The 27702-nt window shown below is 38.3% G+C and overlaps 1 protein-coding gene across 4 annotated transcripts in view; it reads left to right on the top strand.

Annotated features, from left to right (window-relative positions):
- Positions 1 to 27702, top strand: part of RAPGEF5 (Rap guanine nucleotide exchange factor 5) — a 227598-nt gene that overhangs the window by 181481 nt on the left and 18415 nt on the right. For all 4 annotated transcript variants that reach the window (XM_014830572.3, XM_044766055.2, XM_070510112.1 and 1 more), the window contains 9 exons: positions 3687 to 3831; positions 5043 to 5140; positions 6867 to 6897; positions 7849 to 7927; positions 10511 to 10660; positions 14265 to 14362; positions 17422 to 17544; positions 19271 to 19449; positions 24439 to 24529. In XM_014830572.3, coding sequence (XP_014686058.2) covers positions 3687 to 3831; positions 5043 to 5140; positions 6867 to 6897; positions 7849 to 7927; positions 10511 to 10660; positions 14265 to 14362; positions 17422 to 17544; positions 19271 to 19449; positions 24439 to 24529 — 994 coding nt within the window. The remainder of the gene's footprint in view (positions 1 to 3686; positions 3832 to 5042; positions 5141 to 6866; positions 6898 to 7848; positions 7928 to 10510; positions 10661 to 14264; positions 14363 to 17421; positions 17545 to 19270; positions 19450 to 24438; positions 24530 to 27702) is intronic.

Here is a 27702-nt window from a genome sequence, read left to right as displayed (position 1 = left end):
TAGAAACCCGGAGGGAAATTCAGCCTACTGAATAAACCCCAGAATCGAGAGGTAGAGTGGATTGGCAATAAGTGAACTTATGAGACAAGCAGTCAGTTAGTGCTCTACCACATATGTGTGAAAATGTACATATGTGCTGTCATGTTTCTGGGCAAATGTCCCAGGGGACAAGCCATTCCCCACATATGGGAGGTCTAACTACCCCATGTAATCAAATGTCATCTTTTCAGAGCTTTGTCCCAGCTCTCTTAGAATGATGGATGTGATTAAAAGGTTAATGACGAGTTAAGGAAGTGTTAGGATTTTATCCACTAACTAGAAGAGATGCAACATAGACACATTGAAAGGCCAAAAAGCTAAGCCAAGTAAGTAAACTCAGAGTCTGCAAATGGGCTTCTTACCTCACAGTGTTTAAGGAAGCAGCTTCAGAAGCATTTAAGTAACCGGTTAACTGTTAGGTTTTTATTAAACCCAACTAAAGGTTCCACTAGAGCCCATATGAAAATTTTTAGGAAGATGGACTTTTTTTTGTATATACTGAAGTTTTACTGAACTCTGATGATAATGGTCTTGGTAATATTCTTTTCCTGTTGGATAATTGTTACATTTCTCCCCACTTGACAGGCCTTTCCTATAAACGAGTACTCTACAACTCCATCAAGGACATAATTGAACTAAAATCTCTCTTGATAAATATGTAAGCTAGAAATGGTGATTACTTTTTAGTCCTTTACTATATTGCATGGCTAAGCCAAGCTAGAGATATTTTGAAACTTTTTAGAACCAGTTCATAAAACTGATCTTGAAACATTATTAGTTATTTTGAATTAAAAAAATTTCAATAAGACAGATTTCTTCCACAGCTTTCAAGTGGGGTGTTACTAAGAAATTTAGTAATAAGTACAAGATTTTCAATTTCTCCTTCTTTAAAAATGTTTTAGAAAAATATCTATGAGTTAATTTTATCTACATTTTAATAATATATTTCCAAAGGAATTACCATCATTAAATAACATAGTTTATTTTACAGCAAATTAGATGCCTTCAAACTATTGTTTTCAAATATGATCCTTATATTATTTGTGATTATTGTTGACTAATTCAATACCTCATAGAATTTCCCTAAAGAATCTCTACAACTTTACTTAGATATAAACATGTTTTGGGGGGGTTTTTTTGCTGAGGAAGGTTCACCCTGAAGTAACATCTGTTACCAATCTTCCTCTTTTTGTATATGAGCCACCGCCACAGCATGGCCACTGACAGAAAGGTGGTGTAGTTCTGCACCCATGCCACCGAGGCGGAGTGCACCAAACTTAACCATGAGGCCACCACGGCTGGCCCTATAAACATGTTTTGCATCTTTGATTAAGACATTTTATATGAAAATTTAGTTCTGATTCTTAGCAGCCATTTTACTAAACATCAACACCCATGAAATCCAGAACATTTTAAGCCGGGAGTCTTCCTACATGGCTATTTCTGTATATCTGCAGACTCTGCCTTTTATGAAGTAATACAAGCCACAAACAAAACTACAGTATCCATATTTAATCCAAGTATTTTTAGATACATCTTAGTGAAGATACCTTTTCTATCCCGCTACTATCAACTTCTAAGGAGTGGTCCAAGCTATTTTTTGTTGCTTTTTCCCCCATCATTTTTGCACATTATTTATAGATTAGTTGCATTTGTGCTATGTCTGGATATCTTGGATGGATATTTTTATTGCAATAGGATTTAATACCTTTCAGCTTTTAGCATTATAAATAGCATTATTTAAGCTCACAGCCCTAGGTTGGCTAATGTTCAGTGCATTACACTGAGGTTATAACTCACCCAATGCCTTCCCACTGTTCCCCTCTCTCAGCAAAATTTATAAATCAGTAAAATCTAGCATGGGAAAAATGTGAAAGAATGAATATACCCTGATACAGAAAACCAGAATAAAACAACTGCAAATTTAATCAGTTAATATTTTTAAAAATACAGCTTATAGGATGGAGAACAAGATTAAGCAAATAAATGGTAGTAACTATGGGTGGAGAAGAGAGTTGAAGTTTCAGTCCCTGAAATTGTTTTATCCTGCAGGTCCGTAACTGCAGAACGGATATGCAGCTTTAATAAAAAGCTGCTCTCTTCACTTACACATGCTGACCTAAAGAAAGAAGTTGTTAGTATTTCTTAATTTTCCAGATTGTTTTCTTTATATTATTTGAAGCCATTATATTCACAGGAAAAGAAGAAAACATTTGTATAAGTGGAAATAATGTGGAATAAATTTTTATAGTTTGCCTTCTAAGTGAAAAACTGGAAGAAATAGATACTTTAACAGATTCTTTGTGTATTGCTTGGGTTTATTTCATAGGTAGAAATGAAAGAAATCAGATCATCTTAATGTGTTTTCGAAAGTTGAGGAGACAGTGATTGAATGTTTTAATATATTTACAAAGCCTGATATAGAATTTATTCCTATTTTGCAATTATATACCAGCATTAAAGAATATAGAATCCTGTCCAACAATACCAAAGCCTACATGTGTTTGGTACCATAGCATTTCCTGTTCCTAGTTAGCTCTCCATGTGTCCAGATACTCAGAAATGATCATTTTGGGGACAAAAACACTAAGTCAGTTTGGAAAACACCATGCTTCTATCTCATTCCTAGGACTTTAAGCACAATGCCTTTGAGATTGTAATTTTTGTATAATTTTAACAACATAGTTAACATGTGGTCATTGTATACAAATTAGGAAATTCTTATGAGTATAATTATTATAATTTATAATTATTTATATTTTATTATTACAAAATAATTCAAGTACTCTGAAATCTCATTACCTTGAGAACCCTGTGTTAACTTTCAATATATATTTTTCCACGTAATGAAACTATTCACATAAATAAGCATTGTTAATACAAATGGATCATCCTAACATATTCTTTTTTTAACTTGCTTTCTACTCAACAGTATGTTGTGCATGTTCTATATCAGTAAATATACTGCTGGACCATCATTTTTATGGCTGCCGAATAGCTTCCTAAGTGGACATGTAATAATTTAGTTAACTGTCCTCAGTGGTTGAGGCATTTAGGGTATTCTTTTTTTTTTTATTCCAGTAAAAAATGAAAATTAGCAGTCTTTTTTTCTTATGTTTGCACATTCATCCAAAACTTTTTTTCAAGTGAATTCCCAGGCATGGGCATTTGAATCATATCACAAATTATGCTCTAGAAATCTGGGCTTATTGGGGGCTACTTGAGAAGTAACTTGTTTTACAGAATGTGAATTTCTGAGGATCAAAGGGTATTTGGCCTCGTTCTGATCTAACCATTATGGAAATAATGTTCACCTATGTAGTGAGGCCAGATCTTCTCTTGGAGCCACCCTTGGAATCTTTGAGGTGGTGTTAACCTGTGCTGCCTGTGGAAGTATGTCAGCTCTGTCAATGGGATTGTCTAACCCTGATCTTCATGGCCTGCCACTGAGTGTACGTAAATCATCTTTCTCCATTTACTTTTGCTTTTCTCAGTGCACACCTTTTGCTCTCCCTACAAGTGTTCTTTTCTTCCTGCATGCTTAGATACTAGTAGATTCTTTGGCAAATATGCTTTAGCAAGAATAAATGGATCTCTTATATATTTTCATTTTCAACAACGTAATATTCTTTCTTAACCATTTGCACCTATTCTGCTAAGAAGTATCAGGGCAAAGAAGAAAACTCAGATGTTCCTTGTCGAAAACGTAAGGTCTTACATCTTGTTTCCCAGTGGATTGCTCTGTACAAAGACTGGTTACATGAAGATGAACATTCAAAAATGTTTTTAAAGGTAATGTAATACTTCCAAATATTCTTTGATGCCAAATAACAGATTTTATTCTCAATTATACATTAAAAAAATCTCATTTTGGGTAGCATTCAACTTTTTTGTGATATTCAAGTTGTGATTCAAAGAAAGTATACATTTATTTTGACTTCTGAGGCCCAGTACTCTGTACATAGTTAGAAATTTTCTTTTAATTTTAAATCATTCATTATGAAAAAATGTAGACAGCAAATTTTACATTCACTAATTTAAGGTTATTGTACATAATTCATGGGAATTTTTTATTGCAAAAAAGTAATTAAGGAAGGTAAAATAAAACATACTTTAAAACTTGATACTATTTAATATGTTGAGATTTATTAAAAGTTTGGACTAACCAGTCTCATATATACAATATTTAGATAAAATTTTATCATTTAAAAACTACATTGATAATATATACATTATAAACCTTTTTCAGAGTATGATGTATTTCGAGAATTTTAAGCAATAATAACTTATAAAGGAGATACTAACCTAGATTTACATTTGGAGTTAGATAAACTGATATATTTCTAATCATTAATAGGCTTTTCAACACAGATGATTCTCTGGAGATAATCTGTAGACAGTTGGAGTCCTTTGGCCACCAAAACCATACTAGGTGTGTAGGTTAACAGAGAGAAGGGGTAGAATGGAATCTGTGCAAGGAAGAGTTCTATTCCAGAATAGTCAAGTGTCTAAACTGATTCTGCTTTTCATGAAGGAAACCGCTTTGAATTCAGAATTCAGATATCATTTAGACACCTGCTTAAGAACTGGTTGACTAAACTAATGTTATTTGACTCAACTCTTTGACTAACTCTTTGACTAAACTTACTATTTTCAAAACAATTGGGTAATTCAATTGATTTTTCCCTACCAAGTGATTCCATGGATATTATTTTTTAAAATATAGAGTAGGCACAGAAATCTTGAGTAGTGAGCCAGAGATCTCCAAGTTTCCAGCACTCCCTTCCTACAGCCCCTAAGAGCTGCTAGAGAGCCGTGCCAGTTGAGTGAGGGGCTAGGAGAGGTGGAATCCCACTCAGGGTCTCATGGTACCTGGTTTAACTCCCTCCCTTGTCCTGGGTTCCTCGTTATTTCCCTGGGCAGAATGACCAGTGTATGAATGTCTTAATCCTTACAAAATGGGCATTAAACCAATTCAGTTGCCAGTTTTCTTTTTCCCCCAGACCATATACAGGAATGTACTGGATGATGTATATGAATACCCAATACTTGAAAAAGAATTGAAAGAATTTCAAAAGATACTTGGAATGCACCGTCGCCAGTAAGTATTTAATTTTCCTTATTGCAATTAAGGAAAGAAAGCAGCAAATGTGACAGAATTTGAGGTGTCTTATACAGTTCATTTTGAACATTTTGAATCTGGGATTCATCTTGATTCCTTATCTTTTCTAGTAGCAAATTGTGTATTTTGTTTTTATATCTCAAAATGAATGAACACTAAATCAAACTCATTTTGACTTTTTATTTTTTTTTAACCCTGCTTGATACAGTAGAAACAAGCTGAGCCATAACCTGGATACACAAAAACAATAATTTAATAAATTATTATTTAATTTCAAAAGTGTAAATATTGAACTTGTCATTTTGGAGGCTTTAATGGAGTAGGAAAAAAGTTTTATAAATAGGTTGCAGCAAGTCATGGAGCATTTTAAAAGCTCAATTTTATGGATTCCCTGAGGTTTCTTTATCAATTTAGAAAGAAAAAAGAAAACCATTTACTCAGTGACTTTGGGCATGTGCAAGTATCCTCAACGTCTTTGATTAGTCTTTCAAATTGCCAATACCTGACTTTACTCTGATTTACCACTAACTCTCCATATTAATTTTGGTAAATGAAAACATCAAGTCATTCTTCAGTTTTCAGATACAGCTGCAAAGTTAATCTGAAGGGAAAAAATGTTCTCTGATTTACAGTGTAGTTTCTACTTAGTAAATGTGAAACACATCTTTTGTCAAGTTGTTAAAAACTTCTAAGATTTCAGTAGTCACAAATGCATTTCTTATAGAAAATGTTGGTTCAGGCCTTTCAGATTACTGATTTGACGTTTAAAGCCTGACTTAATTTTAGTAAAGGGAAATCCTGTTGCAAATTAAATGTGTGTATAAATTAAGATTAGAGAGAAAACAAATCATATGTAACCCTTAGTCCACCATCACAAAAATCACACATTTAGAAATTGAGAAATGAGGTGCAAGTTAGGACAGTGTGTAAGAAATGTGTTGTGAATTTTGCGGTTCTTTCATCACAATTTACACTACAGTAAGTTTCCATAGCCTAAGACTAGTGTGAAAATATGCACAAATGAACAAAAAAGAAAAAGAAGACAGCCTTTAAATCAAAATAATCCCCCAGAAGTTGGTCTGTGCTACAAGTCAGGCCTGTTGGGAAACTTTAATTCATGGTTTCGTAGGTTTAAATGCATTAATGGAATTTAATACATTTAATACATTCCATTAAAAAAACACATAAAAATGGGAGATAATAGATTAAAACAAGAAAATGATATTAAGGCATGCTTCTTGCCTTTTTGGTATAAAATTATGAAATATCTGTAGATTCTGGAGTAAAATTTGAGCTAGGGACCTGCGGAATGTCCCTCAGGTCCACATAGAAACATTATCTTTTAGATGTGCCTTGGCTGACGTATTTAGCTATCTGAATAACAATAATTTCACCTAAAATTTGCTAACATATGAGAAAACTTTTCGAGTTTTTGTGGACTGAATAAATCCAGTTCTTCCCTCACTGCTCACTTTCTGGGGGTAGGAAGCAAAATATACCTGTTAAGTAGATAGGTTTTTTTCTTCCTGGTTCACTGGAAATCTAGAGCCCGATGTCAAGCATGTTATACATTGTAAATTAATGTGTTTCATCTTTTTGAAAAGCAAAAACCTCTGCCCAGTGCCTGAAAATTAGTCTTCCATGACAATAACTGCGTTATTCTGGGTTTGAGACAAAGACTGACTTCCTGTCCTCTTCCTTTCAGCACTGTGGATGAGTATTCACCGCAAAGGAAGGTAAGGCAGACTCTTCTCTATCTGAAGTGCAGTGATCTGGTTTGGAGACCTTGCCTAGCCTCTTTTGGCATCTCTTCGTGATTAAAATGAACAGCACCTCAAGCAGAACAGGGCTGTGGTGGGAGAAGCCTGGGGCTGCGGCTTGCCGGCATTCTCCTGTGCACTTCAGTTTCCCTGTGCTGGTGCAGATCCGATTTCACCATGTGCCTTTGACATTATGACATTCTGCATATTTTTGTGGTGCATTTTGGAATCTCAGAGTTTCCCCAGTGTCTCTAGAGTGATATCAATTTGAATTTTAAATGTCAATGCAAAAAAGGAAAAAACCCAGGCAAGAATCTTGACTGCAAGAGTAAGGAAGTCCTGTAAGGAAAAGGTTTGCACTTCTGACACAACAGAAAAACAGAGGAGCGCAAGAGGGAATGTGTTTCCTATTCGACTTGAGGGGAAAAATGCAAATGAGATGTCAGGCACAAGTTTTGTAGAAGCTGATGTGTCAGGTGGATAATCATATTGAATAATGAAGCTTTTTCCCTTAAGAAAGTCTTTGCACTACAGCAGAGGTATGAAACCATCTCAAGGTTGCTTTATCCAAAAGCAAGGTTGATGTTGGGATGTGGAAACAATGTCTTTTTCAGGAGAAGAATCTGTGGATGTTTGTAGTATCTAGTAAAAATCATGCCGATATTCTCCAGGATGTCGCAGGGAATAATTATAGGGGCTTTTTGCCTACTACTGGCCTTGGCCAAGGTCTGTCATAGTGCTCAGACTCTCCACCTCCACATGCATTAATAGAGGCAACTCCCAGTTTATTCCTCTAAGATTGGATGGGTGGATTTCATATTAAAAAGAAAAAATTGGCCAGCTCTTTTGGAACATGTTGTAAACAGCTGTGGTTTTCCAAAGGGCAGGAATACATTCATTCATTGTTCTCTTTCTCCCCTCTCACAGAATAAAGCCCTTTTCCACCAATTCAGTCTTAAGGAGAACTGGCTCCAACACAGAGGAACTGTGACTGAAACAGAGGAAAGTGAGTATGATTTTAACAAGGGTTTTGGGTAGGTGGAGTCGCAGTTAATCACCCTCATTCTCCAACATTAACACATCAGCCTGCCTTTAACCATTTCCAGCTGTCACACTCTGAAAGGCACGTTAACATCAAAAATGATGGTTTTTCTTTTCTTGCTTTGAGCATTACAATTTTCTTGATCATATACCTGTGCCCCAGGGACCAAAGCCATTTTTAATTTGGAAAGTAAGGAAAGGAGATTGCAAAGAGCCTCCTGCGTTCTTAGGGAGAGGTGCAAAATTGCCTGGACATGCAACCTTTTCCTCTTGGCCGCCTTCTTCCTTGCTCTGTCAGCCCATTGCCTATGACTAACTGGAAAGTCCACTAAAGCCAATGTGCAGGGCTTTGCTGAGTCAATCCCTGAGATTTAGAGAAGAAAATCTTGGAGAGAATAATTAAAGGAAGGATGTGCAATCGCAATTCCTTCAAGGCAAGGCTGTGCTGGGCAGTGGCACATAGCCAGTATGTCCTCAGTCTCTGCCCGTCAGTGCCGAGAGGGCTCGTGACCCACCCTGAAGAGGGCTGCTCAGTCAATACAAGGGAAAAGACCTTTTTAGCGCCCAGAAGGTGCTGACGTGCTGTTCTACGTTAGTATTTTATAATGAAACAGGAAATGGTTTCCTCCTGTTTGGAAGAAGGTTGAGTCAAGTGCAGAGCTGGGAAGCACTTAGAGCAGTTAAAACGTTCACGCTATTGTGACTTGGAGACTTTCTCTGTTAACTTGCCTTTCTCAATGTGCTAAAATTCTAAGTGTGCACATTTAATATTTGCTCAACTTCTTGAACACTTAACCAGCAAAATGTCACAAGGATGCTTCTTCTGTTATGTTGCGTTTGTATATAATGATGCTCATCAATGGGACTCTTGTATCATAAGTAGCATCTGTACCAAGTGAAAGAGCAAAGGAAGTGACCTTACCTCCTAACTCCTTACTTGCTGACCATCCTTGACCATTTGCCTTACGGTTTAATTATATAGTTTTTCAAGCTGAGTTTCAAAGAGTTTGAGTATTTCACGATCCTGGCCTCTTTTCGTTCGTCAGTTTATCAAGCAAACTGTAAACTTGCCTCATCTTTAGTGATTTGTAGAGCAGATCTTTGCCTTGCTCAAAAATTCCATTTTTCTATGGAAGGTAAAAAGCCTTTTTGTCTCTCAGAAGTCTGTTGACAACGTATAAAACACCTGTTTGTTAGATGCTATTGTTTTAGTGACACACTCAACCAAACCAAAAACAAAATGCTGTCAGTGCCTCCTGGTGGTGTGTTTATTTTGACGTTTGTACGTGTAAACTCAGTTAGGTTTTGGCTTCATTTGCATTTCTCTGAAAACATTCCTGGGTTTATTTTTGTGGTCCCATTTAAATTGCATATGAAATTTCTCTAGGAGCTGTACTCTCACTCCCCCCTTTTTTTTTTTTTTTGCAGTATAGAAGAGAAGAGTATCTAAGTATATTACTGTTCTTCTGTCTTTTCTAAAGAAGCCAGTGGTTTATACATTTGGAATAGCTGAGATAGGAAGCAGATAACATGTCAATTATCTCCATTGCTATTAAAACAGTTTCTGCTATCAAATCATAAAGAAAAATTTTTCCAGGACCTGTTCACCCTGATAGTGAAATGTCCTAGTAATAATTATTCACACTGCAGACAATAAAAAGGAAATTAAAAAGACTAGAAGTGTGACCTCTATTTGGAAACTAAACTCACCACGATCTTGATTCAGGGGCTCATTCTTAAATGATCAAGAAGGCTGAATACAGAAACCATGGCAAATGACAGCTATTTGGATAAGCTTATGAGAGTTCTAATAACAAACTGTAGTGTTCTTGATTGGGCCACAGTGACTGTCCAGAAATGGAGTATAAAATAAAAATGTATGAGGTAGACTTTTTTGTGTTTTTTTTTTTAAGATTGGCACCTGAGCTAGCATCTGTTGCCAATCTTTTTTTCTTCTTCTTCTTCTTCTCCCCAAAGCCCCCTAGTACATAGTAGTATATTCTAGTTGTAGGTCCTTCTGGTTGAGCTATGTGGGGTACTGCATCAACATGGTTTGATGAGCAGTGCTTTGTCAGCGCCAAGGATCCAAACTGACAAAACCCTGGACCGCTGAAGCAGAGCGCGTGAACTTAACCATTCGACCATGGGGCCAGCCCCAAGTTAGACTTTTTAATATACTGCTTTGGGAGATCTCAATAATGCTCAAAGAAAGGACTCAAGAATACAGTCCATGTCCCACAGATTCCAGTGTATTCTGGTCAGGCCATCTCCACCATGAGGGCATACTTGCATGACGTGGGTCTCTCATTGCTGTATGAGAAACCTAAGTACTACTCATGCTTGTTCACCAGCTGTATAACATCCACATCTCGGGTGTGCAAGGACACATTAGTATGCATATACCCTCAGGCGCCCATGTGCACACATAAATATGTAAATCTAGTTGTGCATGTTTAAAGAGACTAGTAAGGTGATGTCTTGGTTTGGAGAAGTCTGTACCTCATGTCCACAGTTCTCTGTTTACTAACAATTCTTTTGCCTTGTACAGTTTTTTGTCACGTGTATATAACAGAGCACTCCTATGTCAGTGTGAAGGCCAAAGTTTCCAGCACAGCCCAAGAGATCCTGAAAGTTGTGGCAGAAAAGATCCAGCATGCAGAAGAGGATCTGGCTCTGGTGGCCGTCACATTCTCTGGGGGTAAGTTATTTTCTGTACTTGAATATTAATCTTTCACTGGATCTGCTCCAAAAGGTGAGAGTTGACATTTTTATAGAGTAAACATGCAGTTCATCCCTTCTGGGTCCGCAGCTGGGTGACCACAGTGACAATAAGAAACTGCCTACCAGAGGTGTTTCCATGACAACAGTTGGGCACTGTTGGATTCTGGATTTCTTCCCCAAGAACTGCATAAAGAGGCATGCCAGTGTTTTGAAATATATTATAAAGCTTTTCTTATTTTGCACTCTAGATAAGCCTTCTATTTTCATATTTAAATTAACTTGGGAAATTGCTAAAGGATGAAATTACTTTACAAAGGAAAAAGAAAGACGGCCTAGAACTAGTCATATTGCTGGCTGACAATTTAATACTTAAAGACTCCCTGTTGAAGGAAATACAAACTATACAATAAGCCAAAAGCTCACAGGCAGTGTTCCTTTAGGTGGACGTGGGGAGTGAGGTCTGATGATAGCTTTTCCTTCTGTTGGGCCTTATTTATCCTCAGAGAATGGTTTATTGTCTGTTTTGAATAAGATCACCCAGATTACAAGCTGACGCTATTGATCTACGTGACCTGAACAGGCCCTCTCGTTTTCACTGGAGCCTGTCAGATCTCAATGTCGCTGACCTCTTTTTTGGCTTACAATCTTTGTTTAATATCTCATTAACCCCAAGAAAAATACGAAGACAGTGACTTAGCATCAGTAGTTGAAAAATGGGCATGCTATGTGAACTAATCAACCAGAGATGGGGCAGGCCGGGGAGGGGATCAGATAGCCGCTTTCCTCTTACCTTTGTTATCATTCTAGAGTCGGAGGATATCAGGATATATTTGATGTTAAAGCATCACGTGACAGAGGATTGCTTCTATTGCTTTGTTACTCAGAGGCAGGTAAAATGGTCCAACAAGCTAGTCAATTACATATGCAGACAGATACAGCCCATCTCCCAAGGCCTAACAAACAAGAGTCCCTCCTCCCTCTCCTAGGGCCCCAACTGTGCATCCATCAAAACACTATCTAGAAAAAAAGAGCAAGAATTTGATAAGCATGTGGACTGCATGAATTTTAATCAGGGAGTGGTTGAGTTTTTAATAAAATATTTCAGATAGATCTATGTATATTTAATTTTAAGTGACCAAAAATATTAAATGATTCTAAACAGTATTAAGCTTCATCAAAAGCAACATTTGCCTCTTAAGACAGTGCCTTTACAAAGAGGAATCATTGGGTCCCCATTCAGACAGAAGGTACTGGAGAAGGAAGGACCCTGAGTGAACTTGGTAGCACAGTTGAGGCCCATCTCCTTCAGAGTCTGACTCACAGGTAGGCCAGGGCCACATGTGAATCTGGAAATTAACGAGTAGCTCTTTACTGTCCAATCTATTTGATGGCTGTGAAATGCCATTTTACACTCTATGAAATTAGATTCGTCAGGGTGGGCAGTGGCAGTCTAATGTGTACACACTCATTGCTAATCATCACTAGAAGTATCAACTTATCTCTTGAATTATCTCACAGTTTTGGAAACCTGCCATCACTTTACATCAATTAGTAGTTTTGTCTGTTAAGAACCTTTCTGCCTGCAGCTTAATATCCCCCAAATAATAATCTTTTTATTAAGGAAAAAACCCAGAGCCTAATGTATTCCTTGCCCTAGTTACATAATTTTAAATAAATAATATTTTAAATGCTACTCCAAAATGAAATGACAGTGAAATCTACTGTTATTTTCTTTTTTTGAAAAAAAGTTTAAAGATGTTGGCAATGATGTTTTGTGGATTTTTCTAAAAGGCCCGGTGCTGTTATCTCATAGCTTTCAGGAGGTTTCTGTTTTGTACCCAGGGTAGGTGTATGGATATAGTACAGAAACCTAGCCAGTTATTCAGAGCTTAAAATTCTATCAGCTTTAATCTTCTATAGTCTAGTGACAAACCTGAAAATAAGAAAAAAATTTCTTAGTAAATGGAAAAATTACTGTCAGAAAGCCATGCCATTTTATTCCATAGCAAGTGTGGAATAGCTCTCATAAATTCAGATTTAATGTGTACACATGAGCACACAGAGGGTTGCAAGAAATTGTAGCTAAACAAAGAGGGAGGAGATGGAAGAACTTCAGAGCCCCGCTGTGTGGGACCATTTACTACACACGTCAACAGCCCAACATGACAGTACTATTGATCTTCATGATGCTGGGCCATAAAAAATATATTAGATTATCATTTATGTACTCCATATTAAGCAGAAATGTTCAAAACAAAATTTGGCATTTGAACTAATTAAGTTATCTAGAAAAAGATATGTAGGATGTTGCATTTCCCAACCATGCTGGATAACTGAAGGGCTACCTCAGGAGAAGCTGATTATGTTACAGTGGAATAAACTTGTGTTTTACTTTAGTCGATTTCCATCTGCATTTTGTAAAGTTAGGAGGAGGACATTTTTCTGTGAAGAAGGCTATTGTGTTACAGGAGAACTCCAACTATGGTAGAAAAAAGGTCAAAGGATAAGAACAATTTGCAATAAGGGAAATAAATTGAAGAAAAATATATGAAAAATATTCAGTGTCCCTAGTAGTCAAGAAATATAACTGGGAATCTATTTTTGGTTTTAGCAAAATAGCAGACTTACCAAATGTAATGATCTCTGTTGGTCAGTGGACAAGTTTTATTCCTATTTTTAGGAATTCGATGACTAATTTTCTAAAAAATAGGAATTGGAAAGCAACTTGGAAGTTTGTATCAAAACCTTTGAAACTATTTATTCCTTTTGACCCAGTAGTTCCACTGCTGGGAATCTATTTTAAGAAGAGTATCTATAAGCAGCCAAAGATTTATGCACAAGGTTATTGACTTCAGCAATATATATTGTGGCTGCTATAATAATAGATTCCATTCATCAAGACCCTATTATCTGCCAGGCCTGGTGCTAGTATCTTGCCATCTAATTTATATGACCAAAAAAATTGGAAACCATTAAATATTCAACAATAGAGGAAAGATTGAATGATGGTATAATGGACTATTCTGTAACCAATTAAACATACTTATATAAATAATTTTGACAAGTGGGTAAGTGCTTATAATAAAATCAGAATGTAAAACCATATATGGAATAATTGCAAATATATATGTATATGTGTACCCATAACGATTATGAATGTATATGTATAAATAATAATTGTTACTGTATGTGTGTGTGTGTGTATGTTCACACACACATTTACATAAACATCAGAACAAAAATATTCCCAAATGTTACCAATATTACCATTGTATGATTTTCTTAGAGTGATGGGATTATGAGCGAATTCTACCTTCTTCCCTAAACTGTTCTGTGTTATAAAAAATGACTAAGTATTATAAGAAAGAATCACAAGAGGGTTCCACTTGAGGGATAATGAGCAGTGATGTCCATAGTCCCACTGGTATCATTGTACAGAAAATGCAGAACTGAATTAAATCTACTTTACATCCTATTTACTTTTAAATATGTTTCTTTGGCAAATTTCACTCTTCTGATGTACCATATATGCCTACTGTTCTTCTTGTGTTTCTAATTACCCTTTTTTTTTTTAAATAAAGAAAAGCATGAACTTCAGCCAAATGACTTGGCCATCTCTAAATCCCTTGAAGCGTCTGGTCGGATATATGTCTATCGGAAAGACCTGGCAGACACTTTGGTAAGGACCTTTAGCCTTGTACTTGAAACCATAGCCACTAATGTCAGACTCAAAGCATATTTTTGTATATTTTTTAATGAATATTGGAAAAATATATTGAACTGTTTCCTCTGTTAGCCAACAATACACTCATCAAATAACACTTTTGCAAAGCAAAGAGAGGCCCATCTTGAGAAATTCTAAACCCTTCCTAAGTCAAACCCTGCTTCTTTCTGAGCCCCTAAAATAAGGGATTTTAGAAAAGTGACTCCCTCACCCAGGGAATCTTATTTCCATTTCTTCTTTTTTGGTGCATATATGGAGATTAGGTTGAGAAATGCACCCTGTGTGGATTTAGGAGAAAAGAGACTCTGCTGTTTGTTTCCGTCCATTTACCATTCCTCTCAAAGAGAGGATGGGTTATCAGCCTTCCCTGTGTAAAATGGCCTCATAATAGGGGGACATCAGATGCCATAGAAGAGTAAGAGTATGAAATGTAGAACCCGCACTGTGTTATTTTCAGTTCTAAATTTAAGAACATTTACGTCTAAGCCGATGATTTGTTATTATTATTTCTAAAAACCTCAGAATTGTGGTTGCTTTCTGAATGGTAGGATCAGGCCTCAGATCCATGACCCACAAAAAGCAGGCTCTACCAGATTGTGATTATATCATCCAGACTCATGGCCCTAGTCTGTTTCATAGAGTCATTGCTGGGATGGGCCTTTTCAGCTGGCTCCTGTTGTATACATAATTGAGGAATGTATGTACCACATGGGTTAACAAAACTGCTTATAATAAAAATATGTAAAATTATCTACAGGATATCAAGCTACCATAATAATATTAGTCACTGTCATTTTTTACATTTATTACCAGATTCATATGTGCTGAGTAATTGACATACAGTATATCATTTAACATGCCTAATAAGGAATTCTTTATTAGGCATGTTAAATGAATAGGAGTGTTAACATTCCCTATGGAATTTAGAGAGGCTGAGTAGCTTACTCTAGCTGCCTACAGTGCTAGGATTTCAGACTGATGTGTTTGACTCTGGAGCTCCTGCACATTCCTTTCATTTGTACATGATGAGGGAGAAAAGGAGAGAAGGGGAAACCTTTTTTCTTACTGGGCCTTTCAGTTCTGAGTGTCCGTCAGCAGGTCACAGGTCCTGCATCTGTACATGATGTAACTCCATCACTGAAACATGACAAACTGGACTCTGCACAGCATCTTTGAGCAAATAATGAGAATGATTTGACTTTACCCCTCCCCATGAAGGAGGACAATGTAATGTGTAACTGCTGTGGGCTCCTGGTGATGAAGGGAACCTGGACTCTGTCTTCCACACCCTCCTCCTCCAGGCCACATACAGCTCTCTTGCATTTCCCTTGCATGCATCTCCAGAGCTCTCCTACCACTGTCCAGGGCCAGCTCCAGAAGAACATAATCTGGGCCGGAGGCAATGTCTTAATGGAATAAGTGGGTGCTATGAAGTATTCTGAGATGAGCCAGATGCCGTCCTGCCCTCACATGTTTGCCCCACCAACTTTGCACACCATCAAAGTTTCCCTGTTGGAATCATAACTTTAGGTATTTCATCTCTAAAAGATTTCAGTTGAACTGGAACCTTGAAACGACCGCTAGTACCCACTATCCTTGCACATGGATTAATTAATCTTCTTGGAAAGCGGGAATTAGAGCCCTGAATGAATGGGATAGAGAAATATAAAGTGTTTCTTGGAGAAAGCGGTGGACAACCTTGAATAACCAGAGGGCAGTGCCAGGGTAAAGGGCACATTTAGAGAGAAAAAGCCAGGTGAAAATGCCATTACACCCCTAAATTAGTGAGTAGAAATTTGTGTTACTGCCCAGCTCTTGGCTCTCCCTTGGAATGTCTGCAGTGCAGCATGGCATCCATCTGGTCCCAAACTAACCAGACCAATCCTTGAGAAACGTGGGCTTGTCCCCCATCTCAACACCTCAGTATTTTCACATGCATTCATTCCGTCCGCCCTTACTAAGCTCCACTCTGTATCCCACTCTGGGGATCCCGGGATAATTTGTACCTTGACCTACTCTGAAGAGAATCAAGGCTGTGGAAAAGCTCTGTGAAGATCATTTGTCATTCATTTTTTTTTAATTAGGAAAATTTTTTATAAATGTCAAACTTCTAAAATGCAAATAATTTGTTTCATAGTTTAAAAATAGATTAATATTTGGAATCTGAAATATTTCCTTTATCTTACTATGTCATTTATTTATGTAGAGTCCCATTCTTTTTTTTCCAAGTCATTAACTATTTTAACATCATTATCTCTTCAAGTCCAACCCTTCAAATGGGAGAATTTATATTTTAATAAGAAAATATCAAATATCTTGGAAAGATGTCAGATAATTTTTAATAAATGTAACAGTGAAACTAATGCTGTGGCGGCATTTAATAATTTCATGCCAGATTTTAAGGAAATCCTGTTACCAAACTCATACTATTTGTGTCGGGAAAGCAATAGATACTTCAGATAATCATCCCCCATGGAATATAAATGAAGTAACTTTGATCTTTTATTTCTTGTTTAAATTTCTATCGCTTTCCGCAGGCATTTTAATAAAATTTGTAAATGTGTGTCTGGGATGAGGCTTGCTGAGCATATTTCCTGTAAAAGCCATGTCTGTCTTTATTGAAGTGCACCATGACATTTCTTTTGTTTGTTTTTATACTAGCCTTGCTGGCACATTAATTCTTACCAGAAGCCAAGTGATTTCAGGGCTTTTGCTTTCATTATGCTGTCTGCCAGGCAGTGTTTTATAATCAGATTTGTGCGTGCACATGTGTTGATGGGGAGGGGGCAGACTAACTCAGTGAAGTATCATTGATCACATTCTGCTGTTTCCAAGGCTGTTTCCTAAATTGGCTGTAATTCACTGAAGGTGAACAGACCAGGGAAAATATTAAGTGCACTCAGACAAGATTACTTTTCTAATTTGGGCCTCTAGTGCCTTTCTACAGCCAGTCAATTCAGTGCCAAACATTTGGGAATTACTGAGGAGCCTTTCGCTTCTGTCTGTCGGTTTAGAACCCGTTTGCAGAAAATGAGGAGTCACAGCAAAGGTCGATGAGGATTTTGGGAATGAACACTTGGGATCTTGCTCTGGAATTAATGAATTTTGATTGGAGTCTCTTCAATTCAATTCACGAGGTAAGTGGAATGAAAAGATAAAATAAATGCTAGTGCTATTTTAGCTGTAAATTCTTTTTGAAGACTATTTGTGTGTGACTAGGTTTTAAGAAGATCCATCATCTGGTGATATAGTTCTGCTTAGGATACCATGGCCCAAAAAGATATTTGGAGACTTGAAGTATATTGAAAGACTGACCACACCTAGGAAAATCAGAATACACGATCATGCTCTATTTGCTTCTAATACAGTCATATGTTTGTATAATGCAGTATAAATAGGCTGTATTTTTATGTGTGAATACATATGTATTTGTATATATGAAGCTCTAATAGGATTGAAGAGCCATTTTACATTTGATACTTTTGATATTGATATTTTAATTTTTCCGTGAAGTTTACAGTGGTTATACAAGAATCATATTTATGTACATACCTGCACACACACACACACACACACACACACATTCTTTTACTTAAGAACATACTATAAATTTAGACTCTGCTGTGAGACTTCAAGTGCTTTCTTGAAAACTGAGATATCTTTCAAATTTTTATGTCTATCAACCTCTCCCTTGAGGACAGCTTTAACATTTATAAAGCAATAGGTTAGAGGCAAAATGCTACTGACAATTAATAAATAAATTTAGCCAGTGGAAAGGCTCATAGGAATCGGGAGATGAAAAATGTGACAGCTCTGTGCAACCGTATGTTGGATCTGCTTTGCCATATAGTGAAATTTTTCATTACAAAATAGCCTTTCCTTCTGAAGAAGGATCTCATGCCCAACTTAGGGACCCTTGAGCTTCACTTCATTTTGGAATGTCTTTTAAATGTCCTTGTATTTTCTCATTAAAAAGCATTGAGCGTTATAATCTAAATTTGAGCAAGTAGTGAGTTCATTCAAGCCAAATGACTTGTGACTTTGCAAATGTTGATAGGGATGTGTCCCTGCTTATGCAGTGGGAGAATGTGAATTACTTCTGTAAAATACATATTCACACGCACACCCTTCCATTTAGAAGCAAATCGCTTCTATTGTTTTGCATTTGATCCGTCCATATAAATAGTTACTGGTCTTACTGGATTTTGTAAATTTGGGACCTTGCCCTAATCTCATTCTCTGTTTATGATTTGACAGTATCTTATATCAGTGTGAGTTGTTCTCAAAGAGTGGGTTCCCAGGCCAGCATTATCAGCACCACCTAGGAACTTGTTAGAAGCACACATTTTTGGCCCGGCCACAGACCTACTGAATCAGAAAATTTTGGAGGTGGGGCCCAGCAATCAGTGCTTTAACAGCCACCAGGTGATCCTGATTCATGCTAACATTTGGGAACTCTTGTCTAGAGAATGTACCAGTGAGGGTCTAATGCGCATCTTAATGAATACTGGTGGTGTTCATTTTCACTTGTATTTGCCAATATAACCAGTTTGGGAAGTTTCCATTTGATTCAACTTGTGATTTAAACTTTAGAATGTCTTAGATTTTCATGTAAAGGCATCATCCTTACATTGTAAAAAATGACATTTATATAAGGATTCTAAGTAAACATTATTTAATGAAGCAGCTCTAAAACTAAAGATAAATTGTATCAAATTTAATATATTGTTATTTTATATTCTCATAGCATTGTGATATGAGAGTGGCTTCCCCAAGTAGGTCTTAAAGATCGACTAACTTTTGTATCACTTTGACTTTGAATGTGCTAAAAATAGATGCTGGCATGAATATGTTTTCTTTCAGCAAGAGCTGATCTACTTCACGTTCAGCAGACAAGGAAGTGGAGAGCACACCGTGAACCTCAGCCTCCTGCTCCAGAGATGCAATGAGGTCCAGCTCTGGGTGGCCACAGAGATCCTGCTCTGCAGCCAGCTAGGCAAGCGAGTGCAGCTGGTGAAAAAATTCATCAAAATCGCCGCCCAGTGAGTTTCTTGTGATGAAAAGGGCAATTTCTTTCTTCTCCTTGAGAGAGTACATTTTTTTCCTTGTGATGATAAGAAGGGTTGGGATGTAAAAGTATAATATTGAGTTAAGTGACCAAAGGATTGAAAAGGTCTGTTCTTGAATATTTATGTCTTTGCTTCTAAGTATTTAAGGTAAATGTCAAACTGCCAGACGAAAGCACTCTACTCTGTTTACAGAACTAATAAGCAGGCAGTGCACACACGTGGTATCCTGCAGCTAAGTCATAGTGTGGCCAGGCGAGCTACCGTAGGCTAGGAAAATGGGGGAAGACGACGTGAGGGGGTGAGAATCATTGAATATTAGGTGAGTTCTAGGATTCTGCTCTTGGCTCCTTGCTACCCACAGAACGAACTTTGCAAACTCCTTAGCAGGACCTGCATGGGCTGGTCCCACCTGACCTCTGAGCTTCATCTGCTGGGTGCACCCCATGCTGCAGCCACTCTGAATGACTATTTCTTTCCTGTGCACAGCATCCTCCAAGCCTGGACAAGGTGCTATTGGCTCTGCCAAGAATGACCACTTCTACCCAGCAAATTACTGTCATTCTTAAGTAATTTCTGACTTTCAGATGCAAGGTCAACTACTCCCTACCTCTGCCCTCCTCCCCCCCCTCCCCCCCCCCGCCCATACACACATGCTTTTTTCCTTTTTTAAAAAATTTCCTTATTTATTAAACTTATCTGTTTATATTAGGATTCCTTCACTGGGCTCTGTTAGCCTCCAAAGAACAGGGATTAATTCTAATCAGTCATTGTACCTAGGGTGCCTGGTACAGAAGTTGGTAAATAGCAGTAACTCAGTAAATGTTGGTTGAGTGACATTTTAGTGGCTTGCTGGGAGCATCTCTTAAAATACCGGGTTAGTATCCTGAGACTGCTCTTCAGACAGCTTCCCAACAGAAGCAGGCAGCAGGAGTCAAAAGCTCTCCCAGTCTTCCCATTTTATTTCTCCTTTGTCTTTCAAAGTAATTTTTATATCAAACAGCTTTGAAGTACCTGCCAGGGTAATCTAGTCAGGAAATAGGTATTGATCACTCAGTATATGTGCAGACTCATGCAAGGTGCTGTGGGGAAATCAGACTGAGCCCACACCCGCTCCCTGCCTTGGAGGAGTTCGCAGTGTGCTGGGGTGTGGGGGACACTTCTTTAACTCAAACAGCTAATGTGCAAAATAGAACAGGGGAGTGCCCCATTATGAGGTGAAATTCTGTTGGGGGCTTTAGAGGAAGGGAAGTTCATATGCCAATGATGTAGTAAAGGAGGATTCAAGAATCGTTTGTGAAGGAAGTCGCATCTGAGGTTACATTTGAATTCTGGGTGGAATTTGACAGGTAAGAATTTAAAAGGGCACACTCTCCCCAGAGGTCAAACTCCCTGGAGGAGAGAAGCAGAGAAGCTCACTGGAGGCAGAGAGCCTGTGGTCAGGGAAAGGAACCCCATCCAGCTTGGCCAGAGTGGAGGGTATTTATAAGGAAGTTGTGGGAGATTGATCTGCAAAGGAAGATGGGGCCAAATTACAAAGGATGTTGAGTTTCAGATTGAAGAGTTCGAACTTCATTGAGAGGGCAGTAGGGATTCATTGGAAGTTTTTGTGCAGGAGACCCATATAATGAGAGTCATCCTTCAGGAAGGTTGATCTGAAAGTAGCACATAGACTGAACTGTGGGCAAGGAGACCTCCCCAGGCAGGATATTTTGTTTACTTTGGTGAGAGATAGTAGAAGTACATGAGCTGGTGTTTGGTGTAGCAGGGACTGGAATGAGAGAGAGATAATAGATATACCTAAATCTTGGACCGTGTTTATGGTGAATGCTCCTTTTTTTTATTTCACCAGTGCTTTCCAAAATAGTCTGTGAAATTCCTAGAGGTGAGGCTCTTTTGGATCAGAAACTTTCTTTTAAATGCCAGTTACTTGGAGAAGTGGGACATTAACGTCCCAAGGAATAAAATGACACCACACAGTTTAGTTCCCAGTATAAGATTATATCTATCCTCAGGGAAATGAAATATATTCACATCGTCTCCATGTGGCCCCATGCTTTTGAATTATTTACTGTACTGATCTCTGTCCCTAGTCCATGGAATAGAATGCCAACAGAAACATAAAGTTAAATTCCTCATAATCACAGTTGTAGGAATAACCAAGGGAACACAGTAATCTCCATGATCACGAAGTGTCTTTCCTGCCTAAGGCATCCATTTGCATATTCATGTTCCCCTTCTTTCTCGCCATCCCCATCCCCCACCTCTGTGGATTGAGTGGATTTTATTTCCTTACACAGACAAAGGAGTGTTTGCTAAACTGGAATGTTTTAGTGTCAGACAGTCTGTTCTTATCTTGGAATGAATGAACCTTGATGACAGAGAATTCCAGACTGGAATGACATCCAGTATTTGTACTCTCTCAGTGCGTCTTCTAGAGAAATCGTGTCTGTGTTAATTCCTTTTTTCTTTTTACAGATTTAGATGTTGGTTATATGTGTTTTTTTTTTAATTTTAAGTATGACTAAAAAAAGAGATCTGGACCAGGAAAATTGTTTATGGGGAGCTAAAACATGAAAAGATGATACTTATATCTAAGATTTCATATAGGTAAATGATACTTTACATATCATTACATTACATACATACATATAGGTAAATAAAAAAGGGAAAATAAACCTTTTTATAATGAATAATAATAAAACCATTTCCCAGGAAATCTTGTTTCAACTCTAGCAAATGCTCTCTGAAAGGCTTGCTGTATACTAAGCATATTTGGGTGATGAGCCGAATATGAGAATGAAATAGACATACACTCTAGCCTTAAAGAACCTACTGTCTAGCAGGACCTCTATCATGTAGTAGGAGAGAGCCTCCAACTGAGGTGCTTCTGGCGTAGAGATAGAGCTAGTTCTCACTGACCACAAGAGCCTCGACAGAGGAGCCTGGCACTTCAAGCCATCACATCAAGAGATGGGGCTGACTCAAGTCTGTTCTGGCTGGTGTGAACTTTCCAGGGGTGTGATGAGACAGAAAGGGTACAATGAGGGAAGTGAATGGCAGAAGGGAAGTAGAGTCACAGTATGGACGCCTTCAGGCACCAGTGATTCTCATAAATGGATGAATTTCTAAATCATAGACCAGGAAGTATCTTGTTTGTTTGTTTATGGAATATACCAAGCTGGGTCCACCCGGGAGAAGGTTGGCAGAAACCAGGTGAAGGAGCCAGTTAGACTGAGTTCCAGGTCCTCTTGGCTACCAGCAAACTGCAGGCAGAGTCGAAAAGCTGGACAGGAAGACTATAAGAGGAACAGACCATGCCCAGTGGAGATTCAGTGGTGAGGGGCCTGCAGGACTGCTGTGTTCACCCCAGATATTTTGGATACTAGGTGTGGAGGCAGCAGTGCCTTTCCAGGTTCCACTGTTAATAGAAATAGAACTTCCAAAATGCTCCCAAGCATGACCCTCACTCCTTCTAGTCCAGGCGCCACTGTACTTTGGCAGTATCTATTCCACGAGGCTGGCTCTAGGAGCAGGCCAGTTCAGCCAGGACCTGCCAGAGCACAGCCAGCTAGGTGTATTACTACGTTAACAGCCCACACCATTTTCCTAGTTCTGAGCTAGATGCTCTTATACACAACTTCCAATGCGAGAAATTGGTATAGTTTTGGGGGACAGAAGTTTTCAATATGTGTCAAGAACCTCCTACAGTCGTGATAGCTTTTGACCAATCAGGTAATGACTGGAAGTCTAACTCAAAAAAATCATAAGTACAGTAAAAAGTTTTATACACAAAGATATTCATTGCAGCATTCTCTGTTGAATTGAAGATAATTTAAATGTCAACAATAGTGAAATGAATTAATAAATTATGAAATGTTTTGATGAAGTGATATATAGCCATTAATGATAGTGAAGAATTCATAATATATAACATAACACAGTATATAACTGAAAAATTAGAATACAGAATTATATATACACTGTTCCCAAATTCCATTTGAGACATTGATGGAGATGTCATGGAAGAGATGGCATCTGAGGGAAGCTAAATTAATATATACTAGGTACTTTTTATGCACCCAGCTAACTGCTAAGCAGTTTCGTATTTCTTCATATGTAATTATCAAGTTAGGGTAATTTCTTAATTTTGAAGACTTGCCTCAGAGAAGTTGTTTTCTACTGTGCCCCCGATAATGGAGTATTTGGAATACACAGGCAATTCTGGAAGCCCAGCCTCCATCTTCTTATACCAAGCCCCCTCAGCTGGCTTTGAAAATCAGTGGAATTTTGACCAATTAAGTCGAATGATTGACGTTATACAGAACAGATAACCTTACAGAGTGAATGGAGGTCAACATGATCTTACTTTGCATTTTATTTCCTTTATTCTTTAAATGAGAAATGTGAGACAGTATCTCATAATATATACCATATTTTAAATATATACATAATATAGTAGTTATTTTGTTGATAGCAAAGAAAATACATCTAAAGGTAATGGAAAGGGAAGCTTAGACCTGTGAGGTTAGAGGGGCTTGTCTATCAAAAAATAAAGACAGCATACTGATTAAAGAGGTGGGACTAAGCTGTTATAATAAGAGTGTGGTATATATAAAGAAACAGAAATTCAAGAGTTTTCAGTTGAAATTGTAAATGCATCCAAAACAGATTTAAAAAGGAGGAATCTTTTGAAGTATCCAGAGGATATCAAGAGCACAGATCTTTTCCTAAAGGTAAGGATGAGCTGAAGCATTTGGAAGTGTTTCCTTGGTGTTAGAAATAGTTGAGAGGAAACCCGCTCCCACAGGGGCAGTCAAGGCTGTGTAGACCCTGGAGCAGAGTTTAGCCCTGCCCTAGAGGTCGAACTCTGTGGCCTAGGAGAGTCTTTTCAGCTCATCTTTTGTGGTCATCTGGCAAAAAGATGTTGCTTCAGAGTGCTTTCTGCTTTCTTTTATTCCATAGCTGCAAAGCCCAGAGAAACCTGAATTCTTTCTTTGCTATTGTGATGGGTCTCAACACTGCTTCTGTCAGCCGGCTGTCGCAGACCTGGGAGGTGAGCCTTGGGGGTCTACATGGGGTTGGGGGGGAGGGGGGGTGGAGGCAAATAAAACTGAACAGGAGTTGTTCCAACAAAAAAGCCTATATTTAAAATGTTTATTTAAATGGTTTAAATGAGATAAGTACTACTAGGAAAAAATGTTAAAAATTTATGTGTCAAGTTGGTAGGAACTATTTTGGCCAAAGGTCTTCCAAATGGTTCTATAATATATATGAAAGATAAAAATTGTAAAATTCTCCCCAGCTAGAATTAGTTTTCTGATCTGCTCCCGTGGTAACGTGGTTCCACTTCCATGGTGGTCCTTTCAAAAGCTCACCTGCCTGAAGATATACGAATGAATTTAAGCTTCAGGGCCTCTCACTTGCAAGGCTTCTGGCAGTGTGTTCACATGGATGATATGTATCTTTGTAAAATTTGCAAAAGTACGATAATTTTGTATTTTTCTGAAAGAGGGCCCACAAAATGTTGTAAGTTTCAGGCCTCCCTAATCCTGGCTCTGCCTCTGTTAGTGTTGTACAATAAAGGCTGTTTGGGTTCAAAGATGGAGAGGCCCACTCAAGTTAGCACAAGTTCTACATGGACCCTAAGGATATATGTGAGAAGGACTGAAACTGGAGCGTACCTAAATTTAGCCAGACACAGATGTAGGGCTCTTTGCCTCTCCCATGACCCCGTCACCTTCTTTCTTTGGGCTTTTCTTTCTTTCTCTCTCCATTCCCTACTGACTGGCTACCTCGCTCCATGTACCATTTCTCTCCCTCATCCTTTCTCTTCAACCATCACGTCTTCTCTCTTATAGCTCCAGCCTGCATGTGGCTCACTGTGGTCTCCTTAGCCTCTCTCCAGGCCTCTCAGATTCAGCCCCTATCACTATCTGCTCCATTCTCTTCAGGGTTCCAAGTTCAAACTGCTGCAACAGAAAGTGATAGGCCAACGATTTTTTTTTTTCTTACACTAATTTCAGCATAGGTCTCTGGTCAACTTATGGATTCACTTTCTTTGTGTCTGGGGTCATACTCTGATGGAATCCACTGTGGTGACCTGAGGGTCAGAGTCAGTGCTTCTTAAAGGAATTCGAAAGAAAAGAAATGAAAGGCCCGCTCTAGTTAAGCAAACAAGATGTACACGCACATTATAAGATTAAAGGAGGTGGGCAAGAATTGCCGCAATTGATCAGAGCAGGAGGGAAACAAATGACTAGCCAGGGTCAAGGGAGAGTGGAATTTTGAATTAACCTGGAAAGAAACTTTGATTTGCAAAAATTCAGAGGAGAAATAATTCAATTAAATTCCCACAGCCTGCATTTTATGTGCATATTGACTGCCTACTATGTGCAGGGCACTGCATCAGCGCAGTGGCAGATGGAAAGTGGGTAGACAGTTCAGGGCAGAGTATGCCGTGATGAAGGACGTCTTGAACCAGTTCCAGTTGGAGCACAGAAGAGCAAGTGGAGGGACTCATTCTGCCTCAGGTTAGCTGAGAAGACCTGAACAGCAGGGCCTTAGAGGTTAAGTTGGGAGTTGCAGGGGACTCTGGGGAGAGGTGACCATCCCAGGCAGAGGGGACCACAGTATCTCTAGGCCTAGAAAGTGGTCTTACTATCCCAAATAGTCAATATAGGAAAAGAAGTCAGATTGAGGAATTAGAACAGAGGTCAGCAAACTTTTGGGGTAAAGGGCCAGATAGTAAATATTTTTAGGCTCTGTAGGCCAGATGGTCTCTATCTTAGTGACTCAACTCTGCCATTATAGTGCGAGAGCAGCTACAATGACTCTGTAAATGAATGGACATGGCAGTATTCCAATGCAACTTGATTTACGAAAGCAGGTGGTGTGCCAGATTTGGCCCGTGGATGACCCCTGGAGTAGATCAGTTTGGCTTTAGATATGTTGAGTTTGAGGTGCCATTGGGACATTCATGTGGATTGTTCAACAGACTAAGATATGCAGCTCAGAAGGAAAACTGAAATCACTTGCACATGTCTACATTTTATCTTTTCTCATTTGATTTGTCCTCCAGTCATTAATACCTGTGCATCTGTGTGTGTAACAGTAGTTTCCAAACAGATTAAACTACCTGTGTGCTATGATAAACTGAGCTCAGATTCAAAATTATCAAATTGAAAAGTCTATTTCCAAGTAATATAAAAGTCCAATTGTTGTGGGGTTTGTCTCATTATTTTGATTTGTTTTAGAAACAGAGAATTCCAGAAATATCTTCTGGAACATTGTCCCTAGTGTTAATAGCTGGAATTTGTTAAGCACCAGCTGTGGACTCTGTACTCTTTTTATGAGTTGTCTCCATGTCAGTCAGAGAGTTTGGAGACTCGCACCAAACCCCACTGCTGGAAAGGGCAGAGTCAGAATTCAAATTCAGATGGGACTTATTACTAAGTCAGTGCAGAAGCCATCCAGTTTTTCACTTAACAGTGTTCAAGGCAGGCTGGGAAATTCCAGACCCTTCTTCCTTAGCCCTAAATTTTTATTTGGGAGGATGACATATGTTTCTGTTAGGGAGGAAGAGAATTCCTCTACCCATTCTAGGTCTTTCTGGCTGGTCTATGAATTAAATTGACATGAGACAGAATAACAGGAGAAAATCAAACAAAGCTTTATAACACGTATATGTAGGAGAGACCCAGGGAAACTGAGTAACTCGCCAAAATGGCCAAACTGCTAGCTTAAATATCATCTTCAGCTAAAGACAAAGGAGGATGTTGGGAGTAGTGATCTGGGACTTCAAGGGGGTGGAAGGCAATTACATGGAGATGGAAATGTAAATGGGCCAACTACACCCAATGTGACCTGAGAGACACTTTTTATGTCACATTCCAGTTACCTTATGGTATTAGCTCCTTCCTGGAACAGGACCTTCTGTTTCACTTCTTTTAGGCAGTTGGGGAGGAGGTCAAAGTTTCTTTTAGTCTTTTGTTTTTAAAAGTAATCAAGCCAGAGAGACACATTTTGGGGTGGCCAAGTCTGATCCCCAGATTTCCATCCTCTGTCGTTTTATATGCCACCTGTTGGTGTAGCTGATCTTTACAATTTAGTGATTCGACTCATTAGATTGCAGGCTTCATCATTCAGGGTTTTCATGGCCTTTCACTATTTAGCCCTCTGCTGTGAAACCTAATTATATCATTTATACAAAAATGTCAGCCAACCTTA

Source organism: Equus asinus, chromosome 1 (genome assembly GCF_041296235.1).
Source record: "Equus asinus isolate D_3611 breed Donkey chromosome 1, EquAss-T2T_v2, whole genome shotgun sequence".
In the NCBI taxonomy this organism is placed as follows: Eukaryota; Metazoa; Chordata; class Mammalia; order Perissodactyla; family Equidae; genus Equus; species Equus asinus.
Note: the sequence above shows the minus strand (reverse complement) of the source record. Positions and strands in the feature narration are given on the sequence as shown.